The sequence below is a fragment of the Colletes gigas genome, unplaced genomic scaffold (assembly GCF_013123115.1).
Source record: "Colletes gigas isolate AHSC1104 unplaced genomic scaffold, ASM1312311v1 Colletes_gigas_Sc00004, whole genome shotgun sequence".
NCBI lineage: Eukaryota > Metazoa > Arthropoda > Insecta > Hymenoptera > Colletidae > Colletes > Colletes gigas.
Genome location: NW_025106633.1, coordinates 1,665,070 through 1,681,358, shown reverse-complemented (window position 1 = coordinate 1,681,358; position 16,289 = coordinate 1,665,070). Strand labels below are relative to the sequence as shown.

The following is a 16,289-nucleotide window of genomic DNA, read 5'->3' as shown; positions in this document are numbered from 1 at the left end:
CTTTCATTTCTTCTAACGACTTCTGCCAACCCCTTAAGTTTGACATCTTTCATCAAGACCAGGGCGACCTAAATAATTTCGGAGACCGTTTAGCGAGGAAAAAGAATTTCAAGGTGTGGTTGAATTTGGTGAATTCCAATCTTATTATAGAACGTCCTCGAAACGAAGGACACTTTCGCCGAATGTCTGATTTAAATACATTCTAACGTAAATAAAAAAAAATGCAGCGAAGGCCAACGTGTTAAAAACCATATTTATAGCCTTCCACCAAGTAGTGTTATTCATAATGACAAGCAATTTACCGACTTCGTTGATTCAATCGCTTTTTACTCGAGTAGCGTTGCTTTCCAGATGTGAATGAACCGATTCTTGACTCACTGTAACTAATCCAAATGTGCTAGTTTTTGCTTTAATTCTACCCGGTGTGTTGTGTAATACAAAATAGAAAATTTATAATAAGTAATTGTGTAAAATTCTAAGTAAATTGTGTAACTAGAAAAGTTACCTTGAGACGTGTTTTCTATAAAGAAATATTTCAAAACTTTTCTCGACCACCCTCCTTTTTAACAGATCGAAAAGTAAAAACTATCACGTCATGATCGATGATTAAACAAATTACACACAGTTCCGCAGCAACGATCGAGGCTTGGTCGAATCTTTTTAGCAACGTAGAACGAGGGGCTGGCTGAAAACCTGTACCCGTATTTCACGATAATACTGGTTAACCATACGTTTGTCTTCTCATTCGGCTTAATCGTGACCGGCCAGGTGATTTATGATTTCCATTTCTCCTCGGCAAATACAGTTGTGGCGGCTAGACGCGGCAAGGCGTGTAAAGCAATTACGAGTCGAAATCGCGGGAGGCCGAACAAAAAAAATCAGACGGTGCTCGCAATGAAAAGTGTAAAGATTATGAGAGTATTGCGTGATCCGACCGTAACGGTTGGAAAACAGTTACGACGCGCGTATTTTTTCATTAACCGTAACACGTGACGCCATCCAACAAGTCGGAATGCTCGATGACACGTTTCAGAAACTCAAATTTCTGTTAATTTTCTTCCTCGGTTGTTTCAGCGTCGACTAAATTTCGAAGGCGTTGAAATCTGGAAAACGTGCCGGCCATTTTTGATTTCCCAAGCAATCGATTCGATTATTATTACACTTTCTATTCACGATCGTTGTAATTATGCATGCCGAATTTGCAGCCCATTCATCGTATTGATACATATATTGCCCCGACGGTCGATCGACTATCTTCTAATAATTGTGGTAATTATTTGATTATACACAATTGCGCGGCAAACGTTAACGGACCAAGGTGTTTACTTGTCAATTTGCATTAGCTGACCAGCATCGATTATTTTGTAAATCAACTTGTGTTCGTAAATGATCTTCGAGACAATACCTCGTTTATTACCTTCGAAGTCTCTAATTTTTAATACCTTGTATTATTCTTCCAAAAGTCAGGGATAATTAGGATCGTACAGACGCTTAACCGCGACTGCACGATGTATTTCAACTTGCGTACAACTTGATTCCGTGCGCCTTCGGGAACAATTGTGCATTTTCATCCGATATAACCGTCCCGCAATTAAAGCGGCGATTAAAAGGCTGGAACTTAAAACACGAATGCGAAGACATGGAAAACATAATTGACTAAGCATCGTTCCGTAACCCTCGGGCTTTAAACCGCAAAGTTTTAATTTGCGCGAGAAGGATTCCGTAATCGAAGACAAACGTAATAACTTTCGTTGTATTTGGGAATTTGCACGAAAATAGTTCCCGGGCTCTGTTTCAGGTGGGCGTGTACCGTTTCCAAATAGCTGATCCAGTTTCTGATCACGCAGTGGCTAATGCGTTCATGACCACATTCCGTGAGCATTCGTTATTGACGTTTCGACGCGCCCTCTGCTCACACTTCTGACAATTGTTATACCAGGAACATATTAGAATTTTTCTTACTATAACAAATGTTAAATTTCCACGATATTGGAGGAAGAAACGTTACGTCTGGGAAGACGCGTAGGAAGTGGCCTCGTTCCTACATTAATGGAGGCGTAATTAATACCGATTGAACACGTTACGTGAATTAGATTGACCATGAGATCAAGATGCATCTTCGATCGTAAAGAATTAATTTTTACTACAATTGCTCCAATAATATTCCCTCAAATACGTATTTTGTTACGTAACCAGCTCCGTATGTAAATCCTAATCGGTGATTGGAAATATCGAAAGGGATACATAGTTGCACGAGACGCGATTGCACGCACTGTTCCGGCGTTACGTAATTCCAGTATATAATTTATTCATTTCGTATCATGTATGATGCACAAGGTAACGTCCTTGCGCTCGTCTATTATTCCTGGATAACAAGTTCCTAGTTCTCGCGCCAGATTCCACGATCCACGCGCGTTTCCCGATGACCGGCTGGATCGTGAAACACATCGGCCCGTTCCGTTAATATCCAGTTCAAGGTGAACCGCACTTTCGAGTCGTATCAGCAGGGAAAGTGGCCAGTCCGGGTGGTAGTAATTCTACTGTCAAGAACGTTTCTCCGCCGCTCCGTGAAGCAGTGTACTTTGAATCGCGAACTCGACCGAAGCCACCGTTCCCACGAGTACGCGAATTCCGTCGGTTTCGTTGTAAATTCGTCTCGAAATCGTTCGTGTCGCGTCGTTTTCGAGTTTCTGATCGTTCACATGGTGCTGTTCCTAAGTTTCGTCCTCGTGTTCGGGTCCCTGGAATGTGCGAGCGCGGGCGGGAGGCTCGAAGTCGCTTTTCAATGGAAGTACTTGGACTGGGCCTGGCCGAATATTCCTTTGACCGGGAAAAACTTCACGTTGGGCAATTCCTTCACGCAGGACGTCGACATTGACAGATACGGTCGCGTGTTCGTGACGAGTCCGCAATGGCTGGATGGTGTACCGATCACTTTGTCGCTGGTGACAACCGCTGCAGGCTACGGCGGTCCTTTGCTGGTTCCCTATCCCGATTGGACCTGGTTCACGCCGTTCAATTGCAACAGCTTAATATCTGTTTATAGGTTGGCGGTAAATATCGCGATGATCAGTGCAATTATTCGGAAAATTTCAGTGGCACGAGCTCTTAACGAATTTTCAAGTTTGCAGGAAACTGTGCGATGAAATAGTTTAGCGAATCTATTGAGTGGATACTTGGCACGTTGGCTTCTCGATCGTTTCATCAATTTTACAAACACATACAGTTGTTTAAAAAATTTGGAAACTTTTATTAAATAAGAATTCTGCTCGATAGTCAACGTGCTAAGAACGATGGGAATATTCGTGCAACGACGTGCTTCAAACGAAAGTTTATATAATCCAATTAAATAAATTATTTCGACATTTGCGGAAGTGTTTTACAAGGTTTCATTCAGATCTTTTTAAGACGGCCGTATGAATATTTATTTTATAAACTTTTGTTTTGAATTAATCGTTGCACGAGTACTTTTTTGCCCTCGCTAAGCACACGAACAAAATCGACTGTCCAGATAGACGAGTGTAACCGTTTGTGGGTCGTGGATACTGGCCGTATCAGCTCGAACGCTGTTTGTCCTTCGAAAATATTGATCTTCGATCTAGCGACCGATCAGATGATCCATAAATACGTTATACCGGATGATCAAGTGTTGTATGGGAAGGCAGCATTAGTTACGCCGATCGTCGATGTCGGAAAAACGTGTCTCGATACTTATCTGTACGTGGCGGACGTGGATCAAAATGGGCTACTGATTTATGACTTAGGTCACGATCAGTCCTGGCGTGTAAACAATACACGCGGAAATGCTTTTGGCCCGGACGACGATGCCATGTTCATCACGATCGCTGGAGAAACGTTCGATTTAACCGACGGCACACTCGGAATGTCATTGTCACCGCGGGGATTTTTCAACGAAAGGTACATTTGTTGCACGGTCACTTAATCAACGTCTCGACTATATTATTATTATTTGTAACAAAGTGAAACCTGTTCGAAGTTCACGGTATCAATCACGAAACGATCGTAATGGCCGTGTAATTTTCAGGTATCTTTACTTCAACTCTTTGGCTAGCTACTACCAAAAGTTTACGGACACGAAATCGTTGGCGCTAAGTAAATACAAGGAGCCAATCGTGTACCAATCGAATCACAGGCGAGCGAGCCAGGCAGGTGTCCAAGCAACTTCTCGGAGAGGCGTGATATTTTTCCAGTTAGTCCAATTAACGGCCGTCGCTTGTTGGAACATTGAGAAACCATTTACACCGAAGAACGTCGTAATAATTGCTCAGGACGAATTGACGCTGCAGTACGTGAGCGGTATCAAAGTAATCGTGAACAATCAGGGCGAGGAAGAATTGTGGTTCAACACAAACAGATTACAAAAGACGATAAATATGACCCTAAAACCTAACGAGACAAACTTCCGCCTAATCAGAGGGAAGGTCGACGATATTATTAGGGGTACAAATTGCGAACCTTCCGGCATCAAACACACGAGCCCCGATACCAGCTCCTGGCACACGGTATAAATCGGGTAAATCGTATTAACCTAATCGAATTTACCACGAGAGTTCCTCCGCACGCATCTTCACGCGAAACGCGAGATCGCATCAGGGATAAAAATCTATTTGTCGGTGCCCTTCGGCGAGTAAGTTGTATTTCGAATAATAACAATTCCTTGCGCAATGTATACTGACGTTGTTCGAAACCAAATGCTTAAAAAGTAACCGAAGACAGAGAACGAAAATAATTTATTTCCAATTGTGTACGTGGCTTTAATAAAACTTTTTTACAATTATTTACAAATATCGTTTCTTTTACCTACGAAAGCAGTTTCACGAGGATTTTCTTGCGTTTTCGATTGACAGGGATACAATCACAACCCGAATCTCAATTTAAAAACAAAAAATGGTTTCGTAGATGCATTTCCAAGCTTCGAAATTTTAAAAACATGCCAAAAGAAATCGATTTTTGGACGTGAATTACCCAGAAGACACCCTTCGAGCATCGTATGACCCAGCCCCTGTGACCAAAGCCTGACCGCTTTCGACAGACAGAACGAATGACCGCGTTAACGACTCCGATTACTTTGTTTTTTTTTCTTGGGGAGATTTTCTGTCAAAGACCGTACCAGTAACCAAACGCGGAGGACCGTTCGGATATCCCCGAGAGAATAAGCCGCAAAAGTAGGAGGGGGGGCAGTTTCTGCGAGCGACAGCCGGCGTGTAGCAATTTAGTTAACCGTTTCATTGCTGCCTTTTGAGATGTAACGACGAGGTCTGGCCGTGACAGGGGCGTCAGTAAGAGCTCGAATGTTTCGACGCGGGTGGTGGATATCCGACGCGTGAACAACGGAGACAGAGAGGTGTCGCGCGAGAGACGTCGTCGCAAGTTTCCTGGACAACGAAATCGACGCCCATCCTCTGCCCCCGTCCACGGCGACGATTTCAGGAAGTTTTATCAGCCTTTTGGGTGCCGCAAGGTCGAACCGGGGGTGTCGGAGGTGGGCGAAGGGGGGGGGGAGCTGGTTGAGATAAATGCGCATTCACGAGGAATTGTTCGTGTTACGGCCGCGGCACTCTCGGGATACCAATAGAGTGCGCAATGCTGGGAAATTCGTGTCACCTACTTCTCTTTCTACAGCGCAGTTCGGCGTGTGACTAATGGCGGCATATTCATGGCACAGCTTCGCCTCTCTAGCTCCCCTCAACACTACCCCGATCCCACACCCTTTGCGAAGCTCTGGCAGTTAACCTCAGACAACCCCTTCGTCGCGATAATATACGGCTGCCCTTAAATTTTCGTTCCCCTTCGGTGCCTTCTGCCCCTCCCACTCATCCCCGCGTCAGCCTATTCCGGCACGTATGGCAGCAGAAAACCTCCTGCGTTGGTCGGTTTACCGTTGATAACCGACCTAACCCGCGCTGTTCCAAGAAAGACCCCAGAACTTTACCAAGATTCTCTTCCGTTCGTGGCTACTCCAATTGCAATTTATTTTTTATCTTCGGGGCAATTATTTTCACTCCCATCGCGTGAAATTTATTTTATAGTTTGAAAACAAGTGTATCTCTTGGTCGTAATATGGTCTGAGTCCGGGAAAGCTATTAGGTATTTTACGTTTAATGGTCAGTCGGGAAGGTCGGTCGAGTGCTTGCGAGAAACGTACAGATTGAGAGTGGCCCTTTGTTGGCGAGCGCGGGAGGCATCGCCACAAAATCATTAAACTAAAAGATATACCAAAGTTAATTGATGTTTCGTCTAAAAGTGCAATTGATTCTCCAAGTAAACAATAAATAGCTGAATCTACAGAGCTACTAGATGGCCCCGTAAGAGAAGTTGTAATTCTCAAGACCGTCTCGAATCGAAATCGAGTAGGCAACATACGAAAGGTTTATGTGTTGCGTACGAACATAATCATGAAGACGTTAATAAGGAAGGGTGTAAAAAGTCAACGGTAACAGCAGCCGTAAAATGGCGACAGAGGGGTTCGATATTCTTTTTACGCGATTTCGTAAAGTGGAGCTGACTGAGTTATAGCGTCGATCAATATATACCATCGTCGTATCGAGGCATTATAAAATATTGCGATCAGATCGGAAGGACCGTATATGCCGTTGACCGCGAACGATCCGCCCGTGAGCACGTTTTCACGATCGAACTCGTTACCTTAAGGGCACGACGTGGAATTACTTAAGAGGTGATAGGCGTCAGCGGTGAAGTCTCTACCGTGGGCTACGCGTCCACGGCGCGCGAAGAAAAGGTTTCAAATCGTTTTACGAGGGTACTTTTAAAACAACTTTACGAGAACACCGGCGGAATTTCGAAATAAATTTGCATCAGTTTTACTGCCCCTAATATACATAACTACCACTGTTTGGCACTGATACTCGCGCGTACGCGAGTTACACTCATTGCCTGAAACGAGTGTCCGTAAAATGATACAAGGCCAAACGAGAAAGAAAAGATGCACTCTTTGCAGCGCCGGGAAACTTGCATCCTTCCCGGTAAACTTGCTAACGCGAGTCGACCTAATTTATCGCCACGTTGTTCCGCGAAACTTCTTCAGCCCCAGAATTCATATTCATTCTCGATACGTTGGGTTCGAACGTTCAATTTTTAGAGGTTCCATACAAGACAAAGTTTCGAAAGACTGAAACGACATTATTTATTTTATACATTTGACCGCGGCGTTTCGAATTCACCGAAGCCAGGCGGCGTTCTCCCGCAAAAGAATGTTTTCCAATTAAGGGATAAAACGAACGCGCGACAAAGCGGCGGCGTTAAACGTATCCGTTCGCCGGGAATGAAATTTTAAAGTTTAATCGCGAAATTAACTGTGTATTTCACAGTCGCGGCTCTTCTACGCTACCCGCGTCCGGTAAATTACTTTGTTTTTCACCGACTTTTGCCCTTCCGCGCGCGTTTCGTAGCGAACGGATTGCCGTGTTCGCGAACCTAAACGCCGCTCTCACGCTACCTTCCAGAGAACGGGCTCGCGGCGGTGGTATCCGTTCGAAGGAACGCGGAGTTCCTGCCGCGATGGAACGTCGGGAGAATTTCGGGCATCTCTCCTGTCTTTATTAAGGCGGCTCATCTATAATTCACCGAGTGGCCTAGACGGGCTGACAGTGCCGGACTCACCGGCCGCATAAACACACGGCATCTCGTGCAGAGGCCCGTGTACGCCGGTGTGTGGCATGCATTGCAGTTGTCAGCTCTAGTCAACGTGTAATTTACTATCTTGCCTCGGCTCAATGCAGCTGCACCCGCTGGTCGGAACCTGGACCACCGACCACCGTCTGCCAGCCAGAACGTCGGCGCTAACGGCTACGGGAACGCGAACATCGGCCGCACTGCTGTTGCCGTATTGCCGTTGTTGCTGTCGCTAGTTGCGATCCAAGTGGGCGATAATGGCCGGCCAGGTACTACTGACCACTCCGAAACAGGCCAGTGGAAGGTCTCCATAAACTAACTGCTACACCCTAGTTACCGGCTTCACCATTAGTTCACGCAGACGTTTAAAGATGACTGTGGATGTTGCAACGAACAGCCTCTGCGATAATATCACAGCATATCCAAAATTCTCCTGTTTATTTATACTAATAATATGTAATATAGAATATAGAAGTCAATGGTGAAGCGCCCATTGAAAGATCTAGCTCGAGTTACAGTCAACAAAAACAAATATCTAAGAATGATTGTCAGGGGTTAGGTGCCTAAATTTTTGGCGAAAAAAAAAATGTCAAATCGTTCTGAAAAAATTATTTTCCTTTGTGGGGGTCAATTCCTATCATTTTTGGTAAATACACATACCCCCAAAATCCTACGCAGTTTCAAGAAAAAAATTCAGTATCTGGACAAAGTTTCAACGAAATTAAAAAGTTTCAAATCATTTTGAAAAAATTATTTTTAGTTACAGGGATCAATTGCAATCATTTTTGGTGAATACACATACCACCGAATTCCTACGCACTGTCGATAAAAAAATTCATTATTAAAAATCCAAGGTGGGGCCAAAAATGTTTCAGAAGGCAAGAGTCACATCCAATGCAAAGTTATATTATGGCATTTTTGTGGATTCGAAATATCATAGAGAAGGAATAAAGACCACACTAATCTTCTTTCATAAATAAATATATAATCCATGTGTAATATAATATGAGATAAGGTTTAGTTTTCTGTCTTAACGAGAACAATCTCTTTTGTTCAAGGATGATGAAAACACGTATAATATATGTGCGAAAAACCATGACGATAAGATTTAGTATCGAATATTTTATGGAATTGCTGATAACAGTATGCAACGTATTACAAAATCAGGGAAAAGTTTCAAAGAAGTTGCGTGTGCTTGGAATACTGGAGGATCTTGATTATTACGCTCCCGTAAACAGTTTGGTTATTAAAACAAGATTTAAAGATGCTTCTGAGGTAACTTATCTAGCGGTAATATGAAACGTAGCTAAGAGCACTATTACTACATGATTTCTTCCTATCGCGCTCCGTAGCGTTTACGTTCACTTACAATTAGAGACACCTTCTAAAGGTAAGAGAGCAGGAAGTGAACCGTATCCAGATTGGCCACAGAGAAACTTTGACGTGACTCCGTTACGTAACAATACGTCACAGTTATATTAAATTGGTTATTTAATAATAATAGGACGGGAAACGTAACTGGTCATTAAGATTGACGAGATTTATGTCCAGTAAATTATGTAAATCCAAAGACATTGTGTAATTGCGGTTATGCAGTTTCCCGATTCGGAATATATGCAAATATTTGTAAAATTGACGGAAAAGTCAGGATATTTTAATACTTTTTAAATTGAAGACACTAATTTTTTCTTTATTAAAGCAGTTCGATCATCGTTGGGTGTCCAGTTATATAGTTAATACAAAAGACAATAGAGAAACATAACATTCGTTCGAGTGGCTTAGGATTCCTCTAATACTAAACTGTAAAGGTTACAAACAATCATCTATAGATATTCGATCTCATCCATGCACTGTACACGGCTAACTGGATGGGGCGCGAGCCTGATTGGTCAACGCGGAGTGGGCGGGGCAAGTGACTTCTTTCTTGCCGTGCACAGTACCTACTCTACCAAACCAGATCCAATTTATAGATTTCACGCAAAATAAAACAATTTCTAACGAAGATCAGTGATATTCGAATCCTTTAACCAAACCGCATCGTTTGGCGCTGTCTATCGAAGATTCCATCCATCCGTTTCTGCGTGGCCGAGCGTCGTTCCGTCTCCTTTTCTCTTTTCTTGCACGAGTAGCGCGGAACGCTCGGTTGAAATGTCGTTTGCTTTGCGAACCGGTCCCTTACATTCGTAACCGTTCGTTATCGTTAGTTCCGCTTGGCGAGGCGCGTTCACAGCGTAAACACGTACGTACGTAGCTACATAAGCATGGAACGTTGCGCCCGTCGGTGGAAGGCGAGAGGAAGAGGGATAGGAGCTGACAGTGAGCACCAGCGAGGTTTCAGAGCGCATTTCGGAGGAAGGTGTGGCCGTTTCGACTTCTCCCATTCGTTACCTTTGCCGCGAGCGCGCCACGGACGTGCGAGCGCGCCGAGTCATGTTTACGAGCGCAAATAACGCCCGGTGACGCAACCTTTTTTGCTGGCCCGGCTTCCTTTCCGTCTTTTTTCCGCGACGCTTTCGGATACAAGCGCGTCGGCCATCGATGATACCCCGCGCTTTGGTAATCGTACCCTGGCGCTCGACGCCCCACACGCCCACACACCGGAACGTCAGTTATTTATACGGCGTCGTTACGCAATCCGCTGATATCTGCTGTTGTTTTCACTTTTGTTTACCCGGGACATCAAACGGGCTTTACCTAGGCATTACCGCGCTTCAAGGCGCGACCTATAAATTTCGCCTCCGCGTCTCCAGCGTAAATAAATAACCGTATCGATCTATACGAGGTATTTATTCGCGAAACAAATGCGTACGTCGGTCGAGACACCGTTTTAAGTGCAGGGATTTTGCAAATTTGTGGAAGTCTCGACTAAACATCACGAAACTATGTGAATTTGGCACGAATAGGTTCCTCTGATCTACGTAGACGTCGATCTCGATCAGAGGACTCAGGGTCGCGAAGTTTGATTTTTAACGAGCAACAGTAATAGTAGAAAAGCTGTAGAAACTTGTAGATATAACTGGTTTCGTTTGAGACAGGTTGCTGATCTGGAAACGCGACAAAACCAGTGGCGGTCGATACGCATAATTTAGAAAGTTATGATACGATTCATTTTTTTCATTTATTGGACACAGACTATTAAACACCTGTTACTATATTTGTGTACATAGAACTTAGATTCTCGTGTTGTTTTATCAAAGGTGTTTGTGTCTATTGTTTCTGATAATCGACGTTCTGCTGCACTTGCAACGTCGATCGTAAACTTTGGTATGATTTATATAATGTTGGGTTGTATAACTTTGCGCAGAATAATAAAATAAATGACAGTCGTCTAATTTCCTGGTCCGTTATCTGTCCCATAAAATAACGACACAGCTTCTGCTTACTTATTAAGCGTATGTTGTTTGAAATGCGATAAGCTTGGCCATTTTCTACAAGTTATTCTGGTTTAAAAATGTAACGTATTAGTGCCAGTATAGTTTCGCAATCTTGTACTTTTTCTGTCTAAATAGATTTTTTTCCCAGGAAAATATGTATCAGAACTGCATTAATAGAACTACACATACTAATAAGAATTGTAGTCCAGATAACATCTATTACAATTTACAAGTCTCCCATGTTTTGCATTTTCCGCCGCTTTAGATATTTTTCCACGATATTATGGTAACATTCTATTTCTGTGTTTCCGCCGCTTTTAATATTTAAAACAGAAGACTGTATGCCTGGAAAACTCTGCTTCTCTTTCGTTCGGTTTGTAATTTTTAAATTTTGTTCACATTTTCCTTCTCATCTTGATCCTTTTTTAAAATTTTCTTCGCGTTTTATTGCACTTTTATGAGGCGAAGAAGTTAGAATTTGACTTTTCTCAGAGTTTCTTTTACGAGATTGAATTCGCAGGTTTGCAGCATCGGGTAAGAGTAAAAGTTTTGTTATAGCTTCATAAATGTCTACTGTTTCGCTCGCGGAGGACTGTAGTCAAAACTTGTACCGGTTGCTGTGCAGGTGGAGATTTTGGTGGGTTCTACAAAGGTCGTGAATTTCATTATATTCAACTTAAGAACTTTAACAATATAATTATAAACCGTTTTCGAAGTTCCAATAGTTTTTCATTTTAAAGTTTAGATAACGAATTACAGCGTTTGTCGAATGTTGGTAGCCATTAATGTCTGGAAACTCTCTATATATGGGCATGTAACTTCAAAGTTACAAGACGTTATGGAGTGTTAACACTGTTAACTTCTTTCAAGTAATACAAACTTCGTCTTCACTGAAATTAATTCTAGTCTGAAATTTCCTCCGCGTAGAACGTGATAAAACGAAACTTCAGTAGAACATTAATGCAACAATAGTGTTCCCGATCGGAATCATTGCGCCATTGAAGAACGCTACGGTCAGTTTAATCGTACCATATTGTTCCAAAACAATACCAGAATGTTAGGTACCGAGTCTAACTGGTATTCGAGATTGATTTCGGGGACGATGGGCAATAAAAATAGTGGAAAATTGGCTGTTAACGTGCTAACGATCCAAGTTATTACTCTAATTCCTAGCTCGAATAATGACGTCGCTCGAAACTGCTTCATTTATGGGATATGAACGCCATGGATATCTTGTTTCGCTTCCATCCCAATACAAGTTATGCTTTCAACACTAATTTAGCTTATAGAACATTCGAATAATAAAATAACTGGACGGTTTCACTCGAGTCTTTCCTTACGAGTGCCTACTGTGCATCCATCAAAAGTTGACAAGTGGTGCTTGCTCCGCCCATCCCCACTTTCGTCATGCTCTAACCTAGAGTGGGGGACCAATCAGACCCGCCAACTTCTCGCGGACTCACACTGCATACATAAATGCATTTCAGAAAAAACTATGATCTTGCTGGCCACGTACAGAAAATACTTTCAATTATCATCTGTCATTGTCGTAAAAATGAAAACACAGTTCATGATTTAAAGATTCGTATTCGGCGACACTGGATGTGCAATCAGCGCGTATGAATGGATCGGTGGTATCTTGTTTGCACAGGTTTCGAATATACTTTTAAATAATTCATCGTGGCAGCGTGAACCGTTCCTTTTCACGAATTGAGGGAAAGTTCGACAGGGAATAAAGAGAGCTGGAAGGAAATCCGCGATAGCTGCAACGGGTCCCGCGAGCTACCGTGCCGTCTGCCAATTTTCGTACATCGATATATCGCGAAAGGAACGATCGCTGCAGGATAGTCGTAATGAATAGCTCGGATGGAAATTCACCGGGTCAGGTGCAGGTTCCAGTGGAAGATAGTCGATGGATGTAGCGGCGGTGGCGACGGCGGGAGGTATGGGTGCAATCAGTGCGATGATAACTAGTATTACCACGTCAACTCAACCCATCTCGCAGATCTTCGTGGCGTAATTCCCCGGGGCTCTATTCGCGACGAGGACGAGCGAATAGCACGGCCGCGTTAGGGACGATGTATTCCGTATTATTTATTTCGAGCGGCCTGCGCTCACTGCGCCGACGATACAATAAAATAGAAATCAGACCGCGGTCCTCGAATATTCGTTGGTTTTTGAGTCAGGCGGCGACCATCAATCGTGGAAACGCTGTGGCATGATTAATTTTCCCGCGTCTCCCTGCCGTTGAAACGCGACGCGTCGCACAATTCCTGTCGATGACAGAATACGTCCCTTGTCAATCGCTACTTCATTGAATATGTTTAATAGCGGCGAGTCATTGGCAATTGATCGACCGGCTCGGTTTGATGGATTTGTCGGCCGCGTTTCTATGGCGAACGCGTACAAGTTTAGGCGAACGAAAGTTGCGGGAAAACTCCGGTGCAAGTTTTAAAAGAGCCCACGATAGGTTTAATCAACGATCGTCGAAACACGTCGAACGCGTACTTTCTTTCATCGTGTTTGATTCGTGCATTATACGCGACAGTCGAGAGAAACTTAAATAATGTTTCGAACAAATTTGAACGCCACGAAAGTAAATATCCAGGCTGTTTAATAATGCGGACGGGGCGAGTAATGCGTTCGCTGGTAATTAGGTGTACGCATTAATGAGATTTACGGGCAAATAGATTTTTAATTGGTAATTGATCGTTATTATTTCGCGACGATAACAAAATTTCCCTATTTCGGTAATTTGACGTTTTATAATTTGTAGAATTTAGACACGACAAACTAAAAATAGTGATCACCCGTGTTTACCATTCGTAAAAAGTGAAGCTCGAGTGAAATAATTTATAAATTGTAAACGTTTACGTATTAACGCATCATTCGACCATCCCCGAACGTCGTCCCTCGCAGATACTGGGTCATTCATTCAAATGCTTGACCATCTAGGTTTATGGTCTTGGTGATCCTAGATGAGTGCAAGTTCCTGCCATTTTACAACCCTATTTCCGTCTCTCATGCACTCCTCAGCAACGTGTTCGTCGACGCACCTAAAAAGGATGACCCAATCAACGTAAATAAGACCCAATTTTTGAGAGTGCAAAATGTTTGTTCCATCCACGGACAGCACTTAAATCACTCCATTTCTTATCCCACGTTAAGTTTATTAAAAACCTCCACCATTAAATAATTTAAACAGATTCGTACACGTTTGAGTACGAAACACCCCACAGTGCCATTCGAAGATCAATGCATATCGATGTACAGTAAATAAAACGATGATTTAGCAATTTATCGAGTAAACTCAAGAGTGCAAAATGTTTGTTCCATCCACAGACAGCACTTAAATCAATCCATTTCTTATCCCACGTTAAGTTTATTAAAAACCTCCACCATTAAATAATTTAAACAGATTCATATACATTTGAGTACGAAACACCCCACTCGAAGATCAATGCATATCGACGTACAGTAAATAAAATGATGATTTAGCAATTTATCGAGTAAACTCGCTCAACCTGCACGCAAAGCTCGCAACGTTACAACGTTTGTTCTCTAGCGCGTTTATCGTGCTCCCTTTGTCTCCTCGAATCCGAGTTTTCTCTCTCTTTAAACGTAATATTTCCGCTTATTCATTTCCATACATTCTCGATGCCGCTTGGTGTATACGCGAGTCCATTTTCCGCGTCTCCCGAAAGTAATATGGCTCCTACCACCCCCGTCGACACACACCCTATTTATTTCCGCGCGAATGCTGAGAGGCGGGAATAATGATTTTAATAATACCTGAAACCCTTTCGCAGCGAGAGGATGTTCCTCAATTACATCAAGACCATTGTTTTAAAAAGGACCCGTTCAACACGCGGGAACTGTTAAATAAAATTTCACTGCGTCTGCCTATGCGGCGGAATAAAAAGTGCTTTATCCATCGGGACGATCCATTTCCATTTTAACCTTCCGATGGTAAACGCATTTTATTCTCCATTGGAATTTTAGCGATTTGTTTCGCCCAAAAGTATTCGAGTCTCGTATTCAAGTATTCGATCGATTCGCTTGTAACGTCATTTGCAATGAGTTCTCCATTTTTTTTTGCACCCTATTGCCAGTGTTGATTTCCTGATGGAGCTCCGGTGAATCGTTCAGCTAATGATAATCGTCAGTTAAAGTATCAATATATACGTTCCTTTCAGTTATATCGATCGTGGATAATATTTACTGATCGGGGAAGGGCTCAATTGCTTGTTTCAATTAATTCCATTTACGACTATGACAGTGGACAAATATTGAGGTTCTTCAATAATGTCGGCTAAAATAAATTATTAATGTTAAGAGCATCGCACTACACCTTGCACACTTAAATCTGATCTTCACGAGTTGTTACTAATTATATTTCACTGTTAATCAGCGTCGTATCACAATCCGTTACATCCAATTAGACTAATCTTATCTCATTAATTTTAATAAGAAAGATCGTTTCTCGTATCTTTGCAACAGTGCGTAGCGGGATGTACGACCTCGAGAAACTTACAGTATATTTAATAATTGTATTCATGGGACTGCTGAGATAATTTCAATGTTTACAAGAAGGAAGTGGTTTGGGCTGTTCACGGATGGCCGAGATATCGAATGTTTTCGTGCCGTTAATGCATGTATAACTATCGTACGGTATCACGCGCGTCGCTGTTGCAAATGTAATTGAAACCAATTAAGAGAAAAGAGATATTCGGTGAACGGAATTCAATCGTACGTTTTATGTATTATATTACACCAACGATGTACTCGTGCCATCTGTGCCACGACGACTTCGATGAATTGATATCGATATTCGCAAGTTATGTCACACGTAACAGTAATATTAACACTGACTTGGGAAAACTTACGTGCAAAAGTTCTACAAAACCCCCATACGTTAACATAAAAATTGTGTTATTTGTAATATTCATTGTTATGAGAACTTTGAGTTTAGATAATTGTAAACAAATTAAAATTTCTCGTAGTGCTTGTTTTCGAATGCAAGCTAAAGTTCGCGAGTCCCATTAAAATTTATTACCTTCGACGTTTCAGGTCGGGAATGAATTGTTTTAGTTCCGAAGTAAAGAGTCGAGTCCTTATCCGAGTAATTCTCGGGGTGTCTTATAATTTCGCCCGCCATTGTGTCTCCCCGCCTGTGGCCGCCGATAGCGTTGCACCAGCATAAACAGCGGGCGTAAATATTATCGCTCGAAAGCGGGAATTACCGGTGGCCGAAGCCCCAAT

General features: G+C 42.6%; 1 protein-coding gene across 1 annotated transcript; it reads left to right on the top strand.

The window, feature by feature from the left end:
• The first annotated feature begins 2,378 nt into the window (after positions 1-2,378).
• LOC122405485 (protein yellow-like) lies at positions 2,379-4,768 on the top strand. Its single transcript, XM_043410274.1, has 3 exons — positions 2,379-3,053; positions 3,512-3,918; positions 4,046-4,768. The coding sequence occupies exons 1-3, from the start codon at positions 2,703-2,705 to the stop codon at positions 4,527-4,529; spliced, it is 1,242 nt and encodes a 413-aa protein (XP_043266209.1). The 5' UTR covers positions 2,379-2,702; the 3' UTR covers positions 4,530-4,768.
• The last annotated feature ends 11,521 nt before the right edge of the window (positions 4,769-16,289 follow it).

Coding starts and splice junctions, on each gene's coding strand:
- LOC122405485 (XM_043410274.1), top strand. CDS start 2,703: ATGGTGCTGTTCCTAAGTTTCGTCCTCGTGTTCGGGTCCCTGGAATGT. Junction 3,054..3,511: donor TATCTGTTTATAGGTTGGCG/GTAAATATCGCG, acceptor TCGACTGTCCAG/ATAGACGAGTGTAACCGTTT. Junction 3,919..4,045: donor CGGGGATTTTTCAACGAAAG/GTACATTTGTTG, acceptor TGTAATTTTCAG/GTATCTTTACTTCAACTCTT.